This window comes from Arachis stenosperma, chromosome 4, assembly GCF_014773155.1.
Source record: "Arachis stenosperma cultivar V10309 chromosome 4, arast.V10309.gnm1.PFL2, whole genome shotgun sequence".
NCBI classification, from domain to species: Eukaryota; Viridiplantae; Streptophyta; class Magnoliopsida; order Fabales; family Fabaceae; genus Arachis; species Arachis stenosperma.
The window spans coordinates 78,662,629-78,678,212 of NC_080380.1; the positions used below are offsets into that span (position 1 = coordinate 78,662,629).

The 15,584-nt window shown below is 34.7% G+C and overlaps 1 protein-coding gene across 11 annotated transcripts; it reads left to right on the top strand.

Moving 5' to 3' along the window:
• The first annotated feature begins 2,770 nt into the window (after positions 1-2,770).
• LOC130974974 (uncharacterized) lies at positions 2,771-10,098 on the top strand. 11 transcript variants are annotated; one of them, XR_009084509.1, is made up of 5 exons: positions 2,771-3,406; positions 3,506-3,652; positions 7,061-7,118; positions 8,344-8,496; positions 9,001-10,030. XR_009084509.1 is itself a non-coding variant. In XM_057899807.1 (2 exons), exons 1-2 carry the CDS (start codon positions 3,527-3,529, stop codon positions 8,683-8,685), a joined length of 468 nt encoding a protein of 155 aa, XP_057755790.1. In that variant the 5' UTR covers positions 3,413-3,526; the 3' UTR covers positions 8,686-8,738. The 11 variants fall into 11 exon arrangements, 2 of the variants coding, with proteins under 2 accessions (XP_057755790.1, XP_057755791.1); XR_009084507.1 differs by lacking the exon at positions 7,061-7,118 and having other exon boundaries at positions 9,001-9,992; XR_009084506.1 differs by lacking the exon at positions 9,001-10,030 and having other exon boundaries at positions 8,344-8,738.
• The last annotated feature ends 5,486 nt before the right edge of the window (positions 10,099-15,584 follow it).

A 15,584-nucleotide genomic window follows, 5' to 3' on the forward strand; every position in this document is an offset into this window, starting at 1 on the left:
AATAGTTAGTAAGAAAAGTCAATCCAGAAAATAGATAACTCTGAAGCCTTAACTATTTTCTCCCATATTTTATTCCCAACTTATTCACCTGCTGTCTTCAAACTCTTAATTTACTGTTTAATGTTCTTTGAACATCCAACACTCTTTTTTGCTTGCCTAACTAAGCCAATCACTCAATCATTGTTGCTTGATCCATCAATCCTCGTGGGATCGACCCTCACTCAGCTAAGGTATTACTTGGTACGACCCGGTGCACTTGCCGGTTAGTTTGTGGGTTATAAATCCTGCATCAGTAGGGTGCCCTAAAAAAGTTTTATCAGAAAAGAAATCATCACTCTAACCAAGTAGTCCTAACATAAAATGGGTAGAATATGTACAAACTCTAACTATCATGCAATCTATCAAGTGAACAACTAGCTAACAAAGAAGATTAAGAATTGGTGTTGGAAAAGAAAATTGTTATCCACGAAGGTCGGTCCTCGACCCCCCACACTTGAAGATTGCACCATCCTCGGTGCATGCAAAGAAGAGCAAGGTGGATGGGCTTCTTCAAAAGGTTGTGCGGAGGGACTTGCTTGTTGCCCCATTAAGAAGCTTTTCCTTTTCCTTATTGGTGGCCAGCCTAAAAGGAGAGAGAAAGAAAGAAGAATAATCTCACAAGCAAAGATCTCAAAGCAAATAGAATATATGTGTGGCTAATGCCAAATAAGAGTGAGGTTCTCAACTACATGGTAGCTACAACATGTAAGTGAGAAAATAATACAAGCAAATGGCATATCAATTAACACTTGATGCAAGAGTAAAGACAAAGCATAAGTAAATGACATGAAGAGAACTTGGAGCATCAAGTTCAAACAAGAATTGACACAAACAAGATTAGTGATAAGCATTGGAGATTTCGGTCCCATCCCAACTCAATGATAATGAAGCACAAAAACAAAGAATAATGAGTTAGAAGGGACAAAAGCACTAATCTTGCGTGTGGGGAAAAATTTGCAAATAATAAGTAAGAAAAAGTGGGTTATGAAAGACAATGCAAGTTAATATCAATGCGCAAAGAATGCAAGAGTCATAAAAGATTAAGCATTGACTTAAAACTTTCATCACCCAACAATACCAAACAAGTCAGGAAGCACCAAAATGATCCAAAAAATTCTCAACATTTGAGTAGAAAAAGTCAACACCAATGTAAAAATAACAAACTTAGAAAAGAAAATAAGAACAAGCAAAATGTTAAAATGCAATGAATAAAAGTATGCAAATGTAACAAGCAAAAGAAAATGAAAAATAAGAAAAAGGAGAATTGGAATTTTGAAGAGAGGGAGAAGAAGAAAGTAAGAAAGGAAGAAGAGAGAAGAAGAAAGGAGAGAAGAAAGAAGAAGAAAGGAGAAGAAACAGGGGAGAAACAGGGCTGCTGAAGTCGCAAAGGCGACACGCGCGCATAGGTCACAAGTGCGCGTGACTGATAAACCCCATTTGTAGGGTTTATCTTGTATTGATTTTTGGGGATTTTATCACCTTTTACCCACATTTATTCAATGAAATATCATGGTTTTATAACTTCTCCCTTAATTATTCTTAAGAGTGAAAACATGCTTTTTAGGTCTTAAAATAGCTAAATTTAATTCACCTTGATTTCATTAGATGCCTTGATATGTTTGTTAAGTGATTTTAGATTTAGGAGGTAAGGATTGGATCAAGGGAATGAAGGAAAAGCATGTAAAAATGGAGAACTCATGAAGAAATGAAGGAATCGCAAAGCTGTCAAGCCGACCTCTTCGCGCTTAATCAACCATAACTTGAACTATAGAGGTCCAAATGATACGGTTTTAGTTGCGTTGGAAAGCTAACATCTGGGGCTTCAAAATGATATAAGATTTGCTATAGTTGCATTTCGCATAGGGGTGCGCACGCGCACTGTATGTGTACGCGCTGATGGTTGCACATGATTCACTTAATGCAACTCGTGGCCTGCGAATTTAGAAGCCTTGTGGGCCCAATCCAACTCATTTCTGATGCTATTTAAGCCAAGGATTGAAGGAGAATCAATACACTTAGACACATTAGTCTAGTTTTGTAACAACCCTAGTTTTTGAAAATTAGATAATTAGTTATTTGTGATTTATTTTATTTGTTGATAATTTTATTTTAAGAAAATTATTTTACTAAAGGTAATTAAATGAAGTTTCATCATAATTGGAGTTTAAATTAATTAGAATTTTTATATAATCTTTGTTAGATATTTGGTATAATTGAAATTATAATTTTGATAATTGAAAAATAAAAAGAATTGTATAATTTAATTTAAATAAATCCTATTTTGAATGAATTATGTTATTAATTTAAACTCCTAGAAATTATTTTATTAGAAATGATTAGATTGATATTTATAAATACTTTAAGTTTAAGTCAATTAATATTTATGTACAATTTTTAATATAATTAATTATTTTATAAATTGAAATTTAAGTTTCAGAGATAGAAAACTAATAGAGATTTGTATGATTTAATCTAGAAAATTGATATTTGAATTTAAATTGTACTTTATAAAATATAATTAACTTGTTCATTTTATAATGTAAATTAGAAATAATTGATTTAACTGAGCAATATGTTGATAAATAATGTTCTTAGATATTTTTAAGAGAGTATATTTGATTTTAAAATTACTCTACCCTCCAATTTTATCAAAATATCTATTCATATCTATCCATATTCTTTTATAAAATTCCTAATTCCTAAATTCCCAAATCAAACTCAGAAACCCTAATTCCCAAATTGAGGAACCCTAACCCTAATGATTCCCTTTCCTCAGCTTCTGAACGCAGCCTCCACCCCCCTTCTTCCAAAACGCAATACACACACAAAACAAAGAAAGAAACGGAAACAAAGAGGCAAGAGAGAGGGAAGAGCTGCTGCCCTATTGCCGCCGCAAGGAGCCCGTGCCACCATCGTCGTCATCCTCGTGAACTGTAGCGTCGCCGTTCAACCTCGTCCCGCCGCGTCTCCATGGTCGCCATTTCTGCGAGCTCGCCACCGTCGAGAAGCTGCCGTCGCATCTTGTCCCGCCGTCACCACCGTTGCCCTGGAGCTCGCCCGCCGTCGTCGTTGAGGGGCCAGTAGAGAGAGAGAACGAACGCGGGTCAGGGTCGCCACCAAGGAGAGGAGCTGTGCTCCACGCCACCGTCGCCGAGCCGTTGCATCGCCGGACATCATCGCTGGAGGACCGAATGGAGTAACTAGCCGGTTCTGCTTCTGCCTCTGGTTTCTAGAATCTGAGAAGACGCTACTGCCACTGCTGGAACTGTTGGTTTTGCTTCTCTGGCCTTGTTCTGGCTCCACTGTAAACCGTTACCGCCACTGGAGCTGCCCGAAAACCCTGTTGTTGCTACTCCGTTATTTTATTGTAAGCTATTTGTAGTTCACATTCTATTGAACTCATTTCCATTTCCGACTTTATTGAATTTGAACTCTATTTTGTTGCCACCGTGGTTACTACTGCGAGAGTGAAGAGTGATCAGAAATAATGCTGCTGCTGTTGACCGGAGGTGCTAAACTGTTGCCGCTACTACTTTGGGATGATATGGCTGCTATTAAAGTTGTTGTTGATGAGTGCAGCATTCCCAATTTCTATGGATTTCGACTGACTGAGGTAGGGGATTTAACGTTTTTAATTTAGAATGCCTACCAAGTTATTGGATAAGTGCAAATGGTTAATAATATTTAAGAATTTCTTAATCAACATGAATGTCCTGAAATGCTTTTGAAATTAGTTAGTCGTTGTGAATATCTGAGCTGTGATTGAACTTAGATGCTGTTGTGAATTATTAATTAGTGTAATTTATTAAACTGAAATATGCCCAGTTAATTATTGAACAGCTGTTGAATAGATAATTGATGAATTTAGTTTGGATTGCTGCTGCGAATAATTGGTTTTGTTGTTATGAGAGACTAATTGATAGAAATAAGCTTAGTTTGAGATTGTGAAATTTGGATTATTGAACTCAGGTTAAGGCTGTGAATGTCTTTGGGCTTCGTTGTGAGTTTGAAGTTGTAATTGATATTGTTTCCTCTGATATGGATGGAATTGTTGAAAAGTTCTGACTCTACGTGATTATACTGAATTAGTTGAGTTGTGTGGCTGAAATTATGATTGGAAATGATTGAGATTTTTGATTGGAACTTTGGTTGAATTTGTTGATTTTGTGAGATTGAATTATAAATTGTTTGATGAGAGATTATTGTGATTTCGGTATTTGATGGGTCAAATTGAAACTATTGCTGGAGTTGGTTTATTGTAATGGGTTTAGTTAGTGATTAATTGAAGTTGGGCTTAAGGAATAATTGGAAGATTGAATCTTAAAATGTTGAACTAGTTGCTGAAAATCTGATTTTGAGATTAAAAGATGACTTTGGAAGTGAATCATCGGAATTGCGTGGAACTAAGTCTGGATTAAGCTTTGAAATATAGACTGGATTGGTGAATTTGAGGCTTTTTCATTAGTTTATTTATGGTGAATTTTTGAGTTATGAATGTCAAATCTGGTTTTCTGCGAACGCTAACACAGCAGCAACTTGCTTCCTCTATTAGAATTCTCCAGTTTGAATTTTGAAATGGAACCAATTTTAAATGAAACTTTGGTCCTAATACTTTAATTTCATAAAAATTTAGAATTGTTAGAGTTGTGGTTTTAAAGATTTGGATTTTCAAAGAAAGATGTATTATGCAGTAAAAGTCAGGTTTGTTTTCTAAGTCAGTAACTTTGAGGCTTTATATTTTTAAATCTGATTGATATTGAGATGCAACCAATTGTGAGGTGAAAGTTAGTATGTTTAGTATATATGATTCAAATTTCAGGGTTTTCCATGTTTTAATAAGTGAGTTATGGAACTTGGAAGAGGTTGTGTTCAATGATTTTAAAACAGAATTCTGCAGAAAATTACCTAACTTCCAAGCTACGTAACTCCTTCATTAAAAATGGTATAACCCTGGAACCAATTGAGAAAGAAATTTGGATGAGTTATGTTTAACCACATTAATTTTGAAGGTAGTTGGATTTAATTTGGATTTTATATGAAATTTCGAATGTTGATGCTGCTGCTGTTTTCTGGTTTTAAAACACTGCAGAGCAGTCACGGTTTTGCTTATTCCTGAAGCTAGAGTCAGCGAAAAAATTATGAATTTTGATTTAATAGAAAGTAATTCGAGACGGTCGCATGGATATAAAGTTTGCGTGATTCCGAATTCATTTGATATTTTAAAAACAAAATGGAATCAGGCTGCCAAGTTGTGTTGGCAATTATTTTGGAGAGGAATTTAAGAAATAGATTTTCTATACTATTATCAAATGTTGTTGAGAATATATATTATTGTGGCAACTGCTGAAAAAGGGCTGTGATTTGTTGAGAAAGAGGGAACCCGTAAGGGTGGTTAAGCCCGAGTTTTAGGGGAGGTGTTGCCGGAATTTTGTAAAATCTGAGGTTTTACTTGAAAAAGTTATTTTAGAAGGTTTGAATTTAGAAAGTTATGTTATTTAAGTTTTATCTATTGATTAAAGTATTATGTATGGGCTGAATTTATTATGAAAACAATTTTATTTAGGTAAGAAAAGAATTATACTATTTTGAATTTGAATTACCAATGTTTATGTTCAAGTTTGAATTATTTATAAAAGAAGTTATGTTTTGAGATTTATTCAATATAAAGGGAGTTATGCCTGGGGTTGGAAATAAAGGATTACTTTTTAGAAGTTTAATGATTATATAATATTTGAACTTGAATGATAAAGAGAGATGGTTTTTGAGTCCTTGGGAGTTAGTAAACTTGAAAAAGAGTTTTATTTAGTTACTTTTAGTAAGAGGGTGATGTTTTGGAAATTATTTAGCGAATCTAAAATAAATGATTTTTTTGAGTCTTTTGAAAGAAAATTAAACTAGAAAGTGGTTTTAAAATTGGTTTGAGTTAAGAGGTTGTAAAAGTGGAAGTCATAAGGTTTGTACAACATGATTGAATAAAGAAAGAGAGAGATATTGTGTAAGAATATGTAACTAGAAATGAATAATGAGAATGATAACTTATGATGATAATTACACTGATTCTTTTGAGGAAAGATATTCAGTTTATGAAATTATTGGCAAGGGCGTGGGTTTTGTCCCGCTTGCGTATTTATGATTATAAAAGAGAATAAAAAGCAGAGGACCTGTTGAAAGGTCATTTGTTGCATTATGGCAACTCCTGAGATATTTGTGTGATGATCTGCTGCGTGAGGGCAGTCAGATAGATGGTGGTGCGACCACTGAGAACGCTTTCCTGCGGTACAGATCCATATTTTAATTCTGTAAGGCAGAGGGGTTATTTCCTGCTACAGAAGTACCGTGACCACCTGTTCCATTTCTGTAGTGGCAGAGGGGTTATTTCCTGTATACAGAAGGTGTGTCGGCATACAACCCTGCAATGGCAGATGTGTTATTTCCTGCGTGCAGTGGACCCTGTGGTGGCAGAGGGGTTATTTCCTGTACACAGGGGTATAGCCAACAGGAAAGCCTTACCCAGACAGAGGTTGCTGGGTAACGTCGGGAGCGGGTATGTAACCGACAAATGAGCTCATTACCTGCACTAGGGGCTAGACATGCATCATCCTTGTGTGTGCATTTGCATTTGATTGGGTTTGCTCGTTGTACTTCTCTGTGATCGTGCTGTCTGCCTTGCTGTGACTTGTTTGTGTGTTGAATTGAATCTCTTGTTAGTGCTAGTAGTTGGTGAATGTATGATGATGATTAAGAATTGATGTTGTGATTGAAAATTAACTATGTGGTTGAAAAATGTTTAAAGTGACCAGTTTTATATTTTGGAATTTGTTTTGAGCTTAGATTTTTTGAAGAGGTAAATAATTAGTAAAGTAAAACCAAAAGAATAGTATTTTCAAAAAGAGTTTGACAAAAATATAGTTTCCTTGAGTATATTAATTATTTGCATTCTATTTCATTACTTTTACGGCATTCCCATTCCCTACTGAGAACGTGTGGTTTGTTCTCACCCCAAAATCTTCCACCCTTTCAGTGACACAGGTTCGAAGACTCCGTTTGAAGCTGCGGGAGATTATAGAATTTACTTATGAGTTAAGTTACTTCCATAGAAGTTCCCTCGCTCTTATTGCTTAACATTTTTATTTTATACAGAGGGATAGGAATTGTATGTGAGTTTTATTTGAAATCTTTTGTATGACAGATATTATTATTAATAATTATGTGATTATTATTACTTGGTGATGCTTGCTATATGATTTTAAATCTCAAAAACAAAATTTTCTGGTATTTTTACTAAAACTGGATCGCAATATCGAACTAGAGGCTCAATAGTAAATAGTTAATAAAGGAAAGCAGGTTGGTAACGCCTTACTTTCGGTACGATCATGACGTTCTGGAAGTTGGGTCGTTACAAGTTTAGCTTAGTTTTGGAGGGAAAGTTAGTTTGTAGAGAGAGAAGCTCTCACTTCTCTCTAAAATTAGGATTAGGTTAGATCTAGATTAGGCTCTCTTAGATCTAGGTTTAATTCATGCTTTGATTTACTTTTTCTTTTGTAATTCTTCTTCTCCTACATCTCTTCTTTCTAGTTTAGCATTTAATTCTTGTAATTCTCTACTTTTATGTTGATGCACTTTTGTTTCTTCTATTTTCCTTTTATGCAATTTGAGTAATTCATGTAGATCTTGTTCATTTGATTTATTGTTGTTTAATTCCTTGCAATTTTACTATGCTTTTCTTTTGTGCCTTCCAAGTGTTTGTAAAAATGATTGGTAGGATTTTAGAGTAGAATTTATGCTCTTGGCTTGGAAAGGTAACTTAGGAACTCTTGAGTCACTAATGTCCAAGTGATTGATGATTGGGAACCATTGACTCTAGTTCTCATTAATTCAATTAGTGGAGAGCTAGGATTTATGGACTAGGATTGATATAGCTCATTTAACTTTCCTTTACTACTAGTTAGAGGATGACTTAATGGGATTGATCCTTGCCAATTCTCATGTTGTGGTTAGTGATTAGGATAGAGATCATTGACCACCAACCCTTGCCACGACCTTTGTTAGTTGTTAGTTTATTTTCCTTGTCATTCACATTTCTTATCTCTCATCCACGACCAGGGATTGCAATGGTGTTATGTTATTGGTTATTGTATATATGTAAATAGTGTGAATAGCTTGACTTTTTTTTTGGATTGCTTGTTGGTTTTTGTTAGTTTTAAGATTTGATTTTCTTTGTTTCTTATTAACTTTTGATTTTGTTTTCTCTTTTCATCATGAATTCTCACTTTGGCTATGAGTGTGATTACAACTATGTTGTAGGAAGTGGTGATTACAATGAAGAGATGTATCAAGGATGGGACAACCAAAGGTGGGAGGAGCCATATGCATATGATCAATCCTCATGGCAACAACCTCCACCAATGCACTATGGAGAAGAGTCATTCTATGATGCATACCAATCTAATGGCTATGGTGAATCTCCTTGTGACTTTCAAGAACCACCACCATATGCCTATGAGTCATATCCTCAACACAGCCCCCAACCATACTCACAAGCCTCTTCTCACCAAACACCTCCATATGACCTTAATCCATATCCACCAAACACCAAATAGAGTGTATAAGTCTTGTGTATTGTTTGATTGTCTTGGATGGATGTGAATGTTTGTTTGACTGGATTATTGTTGGGTTTTGTGAAACGGACTATTTTTTAAGTGTTTCTCTAAAGTAGTTTCTTTAAAGTGTTGAAATTGATTTTAATCCGTTGGAATTGGATTTGAGGTTGAATTGGTTTTCTTGAAATGTGAAAATGGTATAAAATTTTGGATTGATGACCGGATATTTTATACGTTTTTTGTCATCATTTTCATATAATTTTCATTATGTTTTGCTTAAGTTTTATTATGTTTCATAGGTTTTAGTAAAAAATTCACCTTTTGGATTCTACTTTGAGTTTGTGTTTTATGGTGATTTTAGGTATTTTCTGGCTGAAATTGAGGAGTTTGAGCAAAAGTCTAATTCAGAAGCAGAGAAAGCACTGCAGATGGTGTCAGGATCTGACCTTCATGTACTCGAACGAGCTTTTCTGGAGTTACAGAGGTCCAAATGGCACACTCTCAATGGCTATGGAAAGCTAACATCTAGGAACTTCCAGAAATATATAATAGTCTATACTTTGCTTTGGAAATGAAGGCCCAAAACTGGCGTTCAACGCCAGCCACTAGCCCTATTCCTGGCGTCCAGCACCCACAGGGGAGCAGCTGGCGTCCAACGCCCAGAATGGAGTCCCTAGCTAGCATTCAATGCCCTTAAGGGATACTAGCTCGTGAGAAACACTCAAACTCAGTCCAAACACTCACCAAGTGGGCCCTAGAAGTGGATTTTCACACTACAAGACTTGTTTATCTTATTTCTGTAATTCCTAGTTAGCAGATTAGTATATATATATACAAGAGTTCACCCTTGTTAGGGGACTCTTGCCCATTTTTACTTTTTCCATTGTATTTTCGAACAGCATGAGTCACTAACCTCCTAAGGTTAAGGTTAGGAGCTCTGCTGAGTTTCATGGATCAATAGTATTACTATTTTCATTCAATATGTATGATTCTATTCTCTTATGCAACCTCGTTCTTCATCTCATAAATTGAGGGTGACATGTGACAATCACCCATGTTCTATATGAGTTCCGTGCGATTCCTGGCCCGTATAGCATTGAACTAAAGCTAGAGAATATATTGCGGATTTCAATAGAGCATCTGAGCAACTTTGGATATGTGACATATAATCCCATTGACTATGGGTGCGTGAAGTTTCTGTGGCGTTAAGGCTAGAGCCAAAGAAGTAACACTTTCTTATCCGGAGGATCTGCCTTGTTTGTGGCACCTTGAGTAGGATTGTGAAGGGGAGTAGACTGCTTAGAGCTTTATCTTCTGCTACAGTGAGAAACCTGGAGGTGGCTTGATGAGAGGACATGAGTCATCTCAATGTGGTAGATTGCTGTAGTAGAGGAGGTTAACTTGATGAGAAGACATGAGTTAATCACTTATGGCTTCCATTGAAGGAATTAGAAGGTTATTGAAGAAGACAGTAAGAAAAGTTAATCCGGAAAGACAAAGCATCTCCGAAGCCTCAACCGTTCTATCACCATTGAATTCCTATCTACTTAGTAACGTTCTATTTATCAGTTTTATATGCTTTTCATGACAAACTATAATTTCTATCTGTCTAACTAAGATCTGCAAGGTGTCCACTGCTTGCTCAAACCAATAATCTTCGTGGGATCGACTTTGACTCACCTCAGGTATTACTTTGACGACCCGGTATACTTGTCGATCTATCTGTGCGAATTCTGCGGAGCCAGTTTCGTGCACCGTGGATCCAACTTGACTTTTAACTGATTTGGTTTTGAACCCGTTGGAGAAGGTTGCAGATTGGTTTGCTTGGGACCCGTAAAGGGTGGCAAAGTCCAAGTTTTAGCAGAGGTGCTGCTGAAATTCCTATAAAATCCAAGTCTTTATTTGAAATGTTATTTGAAAATTTATGAATTTAAGGCCTTTACTACTTTACTTGGAGAATTGTGAATTTAATACTTTTATTATCTTTACTTGAATAATTTATGAAAGCGATGAAATTATACTTTGAAAATAATTATTGAAGAGAGAATTATGACTTCGCCTTGTTTCCTAAGAAAAATATTATGTTTTTGGGTGCAAGTCATTCGAAAGAGATTTATGCTTTAAGGCTGTTTTAAAGTTGAAAAGGGTTTATGTTTTTTTAATTTAATTTAAAGATTTTTATTTGGAAGAGTTTTTGTGACTTTGAAAGAACTTAGATTTCGATTGACAAATCTAATTTTTTGACATTTTAGGAAATGTTTAAAGTATTCTTTGAATTCTGGTTTAGCAAAACTAAAATGATTTCCGAGCCGTTGGAAACACTTCAGATTTTTATTATGGGATTGAAATTGGTTTTGGTTCAGGTAAAAGAAATGGTTGGGTATGTTATGAGCCAAATGGCTGGCTATGGATTATGTTATGAGCCGGATGGCTATGATAAATATTGAATTATGGTTGGGTATGTACCAAGGTTTTGAAAATCGAATCGATCATCGAACCGCTCTAATCACTGGTTCACTAGTTTACTGGTCCAACCGGTTCAACCGTGGTCCAACCAAAAAAATCATTTTATAATAAAATAATAAATAAATTATAAATAAAAATACATTAGAAGAACAAAAAATGGTTCTCATACATTCTAATTGGATGAAAGTATTTCTCATTCTATAGCAATTACACTCATGAACAAAAACCACATCAGAAGAACAAAAAATAGTTATCTTACCCTAATAAGTTTGTACTTAGGCTCATACCTCTTAGCATTCTCAAAAGTATCATAAATCAAACCAAAATCAGTGGATTTGCCCCCTCTATAATGGGTGTGGAACTTGAGCACGAACGCAGTGTTGGGGTTCTTAACATCATAGATTCTAGCAAGCTTCTCTTAAGCTCGTCCTTCATATTCCAAACAAAACAAATTAAAAACCCTAAACACCATAATTGTCCAACCAATAATTACCAGACAAAAAGTAATTAAATCTAAAGATTTTAGCTCACAAGCAGTAATAATGTTCACATAATTGTCCAGCCAATAAAACTCAGAATTGAATTTAACTAATAATACTTGCTTCTTTTCTATTTCTTTGATTTTTTATTTTTATTCCTGAGAAGCAAAAAATTAGGGTTAGTTTCAAAATCCAACATTAAAACTAAAGGAAATAACATTAACTTGCAATCTATTTACCAGGACATGGACAGCAACTCACACAGACTTGAAAGCTTTGCTTTTATATCTGCTTCCTATTGAATTATCGAGATTAACAATCGAAGAAAATATTATTAAACAGCAAGTTTATTGTTAACCTATTGAATTACCCAAAAAAAAAATCACAAACACAGCATAGAAATAGTACACAAACAAAGCAGAGCATCCAGTGCTAATCAAGAATCAAATAATCATTCAACAAAAACACAAAACATTCAATAATCATTCAATAATTTCTAAACAGAGCATAAAAAACCGAATTTAGGGGAGAAAAATAAAAAAAAATTGCAATTCACAGTTCACACTTCACACTTCACAAAGCTTCAAAGTAACCTTCGAACAAGCTTGAACAGAACTGAACTAACAATAATTATAAAAAAATTTAATTAATCATCCTTTAATAATTAATCAATGCTTCAACAATTATTATTACAAAAATCATAATTCATACCTCAGGTTAGAAGCTGGAAGTTTGGAAAAATGCAGAGCTGACGGGGACAAGGACAGTGGCTAGCAAGAGGTGGCTGAAGGGGTGGCAGGGTTGAATAGAGCTGGCACTGGTGGTCCCCAACTACGCGACGAAAAGTGGCGCTGGCAGTGGCTGCGATTTTTGAGGGCTGACTTGGCAATGGAGCGTGGCTGTACGAACAGTGGTGGTGTCTCCACGGACGTTGCGACGGCGGGCCTGGACGGAAGTTGTGCCGAACGCTCGAGGTGGAGATCGGAGACGTGAGAACTGAAAGTGAGAGGTGAGAGTGGACTATGGAGGCTCGAGAGGAGAGGTGTGAGTGGGTCTGTGGGTGAGACTAGGGTTCATTCCCCTTTGGCCCTTTCTTCAGCATGCAAAACGCAGCGTTTTGCTAGTCAATTTCAAAAATTGACCAGGTTACGGTTCGGTTCGACCGAATGATTCCCGACTAGTTCGGCAGTTCAACTCCGATTTCTAAATTTGTCGGTTTTGCTATCTGTTTGAATCGTGTTTGCTAACGATTTACGGTTCGACCGGTTCGATTAATCGATTCGAACCGGTTTTCAAAACATTGGTATATACATGTACATGATTATTGATTGACAATGTGAGTTGAGGCACTTTCAAATATCTGAGACACGAGTTTTCCTGGGTGAAAGTAGTAGCTAGCCACCACGTACTCTAGGTTGAGACCCGATACTTTGTTGACCCTATGTCGTAAGTGTGGCCGGACACTATGAAAGTTCCAGATGAGCTCCCCACCTTGGATAAACACCAGTGTGGGTGCTGTATATTATATGATTATGATTGGAAATTTCTCGAGTTGGGGATGCACAACAGAGGGACAGTCCAATGGTTAGCTACCAGGACTTGTCGGGTTGACTTTATAACCAATAGATGAGACTCATTAGCCACTAGGACAGGCATCAATCATATGCATCTATGTGACATTGTTTGGGTGTGCATACTGTACTTGGTTTATCTAGGTGAATAATTATGTTTAATTGCTAACTACTCTACTTGAAGTAACTGATTAATTGTGCTTGAATCTTACTTGTGATTGTGATTAAAAACTGGGTGGATTGTGATGGATTGGCTGTGGATTGAGTTATTTGGGTCTAAGGCCGTAGTCGATTATGAGATGGGCCGAAGGCCGTGTTTAGTGTGTTTTTGGTTTAGAAAAGTATGAAAAACTGAACTGATTCAGCATAGACTTAATAAACCTATACTTGGAACAGCTTGGTCATTCATATTGTCTAGGAAAACCTTTTAAAAAGGCTTTGTACTTTTGAAGAATTAACAGTTTTCTCTTTTAGAAAGGATTTTGGATTATTGATATTAAACCTTTGGCTTTGAAAAGGTGCATAAGGCAGTATTAATCACTATAACGGTTTTGTTTTCACGTATCCTATTATAGTAATTCTCTTACCCTATAGTGAGAACCAGCGAGGACGATGTTCTCACTCCCCTACAGGTCTTTTCCTTTTCAGGTTATGGACGACGAAGTTTGGAAGAGCTTAGTTATTTCATTTCTATTTAAATGTTGTGCTGTGTTATATTAGTTACTTTTTCCCTTGCCTTTATCCTTATAAGTTTTTATAAGAGGGATAGGAATTTGATTATGTAATGCTTGTAAAATTATTAATAAGTATGTGTGTGTGTGTGTGTATCCTTTGTAAGTATTGATATTAGTATGGATGTATGTTATCATTTAAAAATTCTTTTAAGCGGCAATACATTTTTTTAAGATTTAAACAGGCTCATATTTTAGTATTAAATATTATAAGAGTAGTCGTAATACCCGAGCTATCAAAGTGGCGCAACCAGAAGCATGACATTTTGATAGTTAGGGTGTTACAAATGATTTTAAAAGAAATTATCAACTGAAAGACGTTAGAATCATCTTTAATAAGAATTGTCCTTAAAATAAAATTTCGCACAATTGTAATGGGAGATTTCATGTTTTAAGAAAAAACTTGACATTTATTATGCACTAGGTGTATTTTGCAAAATATCAAGTGCACATACTCAAAAAGCCAAGGTGTTTAAGTTTAAAAGAGTTTTGATAAATACAAATGTGCATTAAAGAATCATACACATGATTAATTAACTTTAGTGCAGGTGGAAGATTATTGAGATAATAGTATGCCCAAGATCCAATCGCTCTCGTGCAAGTGGGAGATTTTTCGGAATAAGTAGTATGAACACAATGCAATCTATCATGTTTCAAATAATTTGTTATTGTTATTATTATATTAAAGGGTTAATATAATAAGGTCATTGATTAAATTGAGATATTTATCATTATGATAGTGGTCATAATAATCTGAATATATATATATATATAATGTTCATTGGATGAAGATTAATTGAGTTTATTTATTAAATTATATATATAAATGGTATATATAGAGATATGATCATTGAACTGATTCACTCTGAAAATTCCTAATGGTTATAATTACTGTATATTTGTCAATAGGATATTTTCATGATGAACATAATGTTAGAATTTTTCTTTGACCTGTGATCATCATAGTAATTAACAAAGTATTTATTATACTTTGATTTCGGACACCTAATACCCTACGGGGCTAGTTGAACGGTATTGGGTATGATTTAAATATTTGTAGAATTAATGATTAGTCAATATTAAATCCATTAACTATGGTAATAAATTCAAACTCTACGATTATAATGAATAAATTAAACAAAACCTTGGCCAAATAGTTTGAATGAATAAAGAGATGAGTTTTTTAGATCATTCATATTTCATTAAAATAATAGTAACAAGTTAGAATTAGACAATCAAATCGTACTCTAAGAGTTAGCCAAAAGCTGAAAAGATGGAAGAAATTATATTTTTGTTCTTCTTGGATTTTTAGTAAAAATATTATCACTTCATACTATCGGATCGTCAAAGATTATTGCTAGACGCCAACCTTGATTTATAAATTTTGTTTAATTAGTTCACTACTCACTTAGTTTTGAATATATGAGGTCACACACTAAGTAGTGTTCTAATCCTTGGTAGAAAATTATTTAATTATTATTTTTATTTGATTAAAATAAATAATTATATTAATTCAAATAGAATATTATTATATTCATTACTAGCACCATGAATATAATAATATAATAATTAAAAATATTAAATAATTAATTTTTTATTCTATGATGAGTTTTAAATATGGATAAGATCCTAAATGATTCTGTTTCAAATTGAGTTGTAATTTGATTAATAAGATTTCAATTTGAAATAAGATAAGAT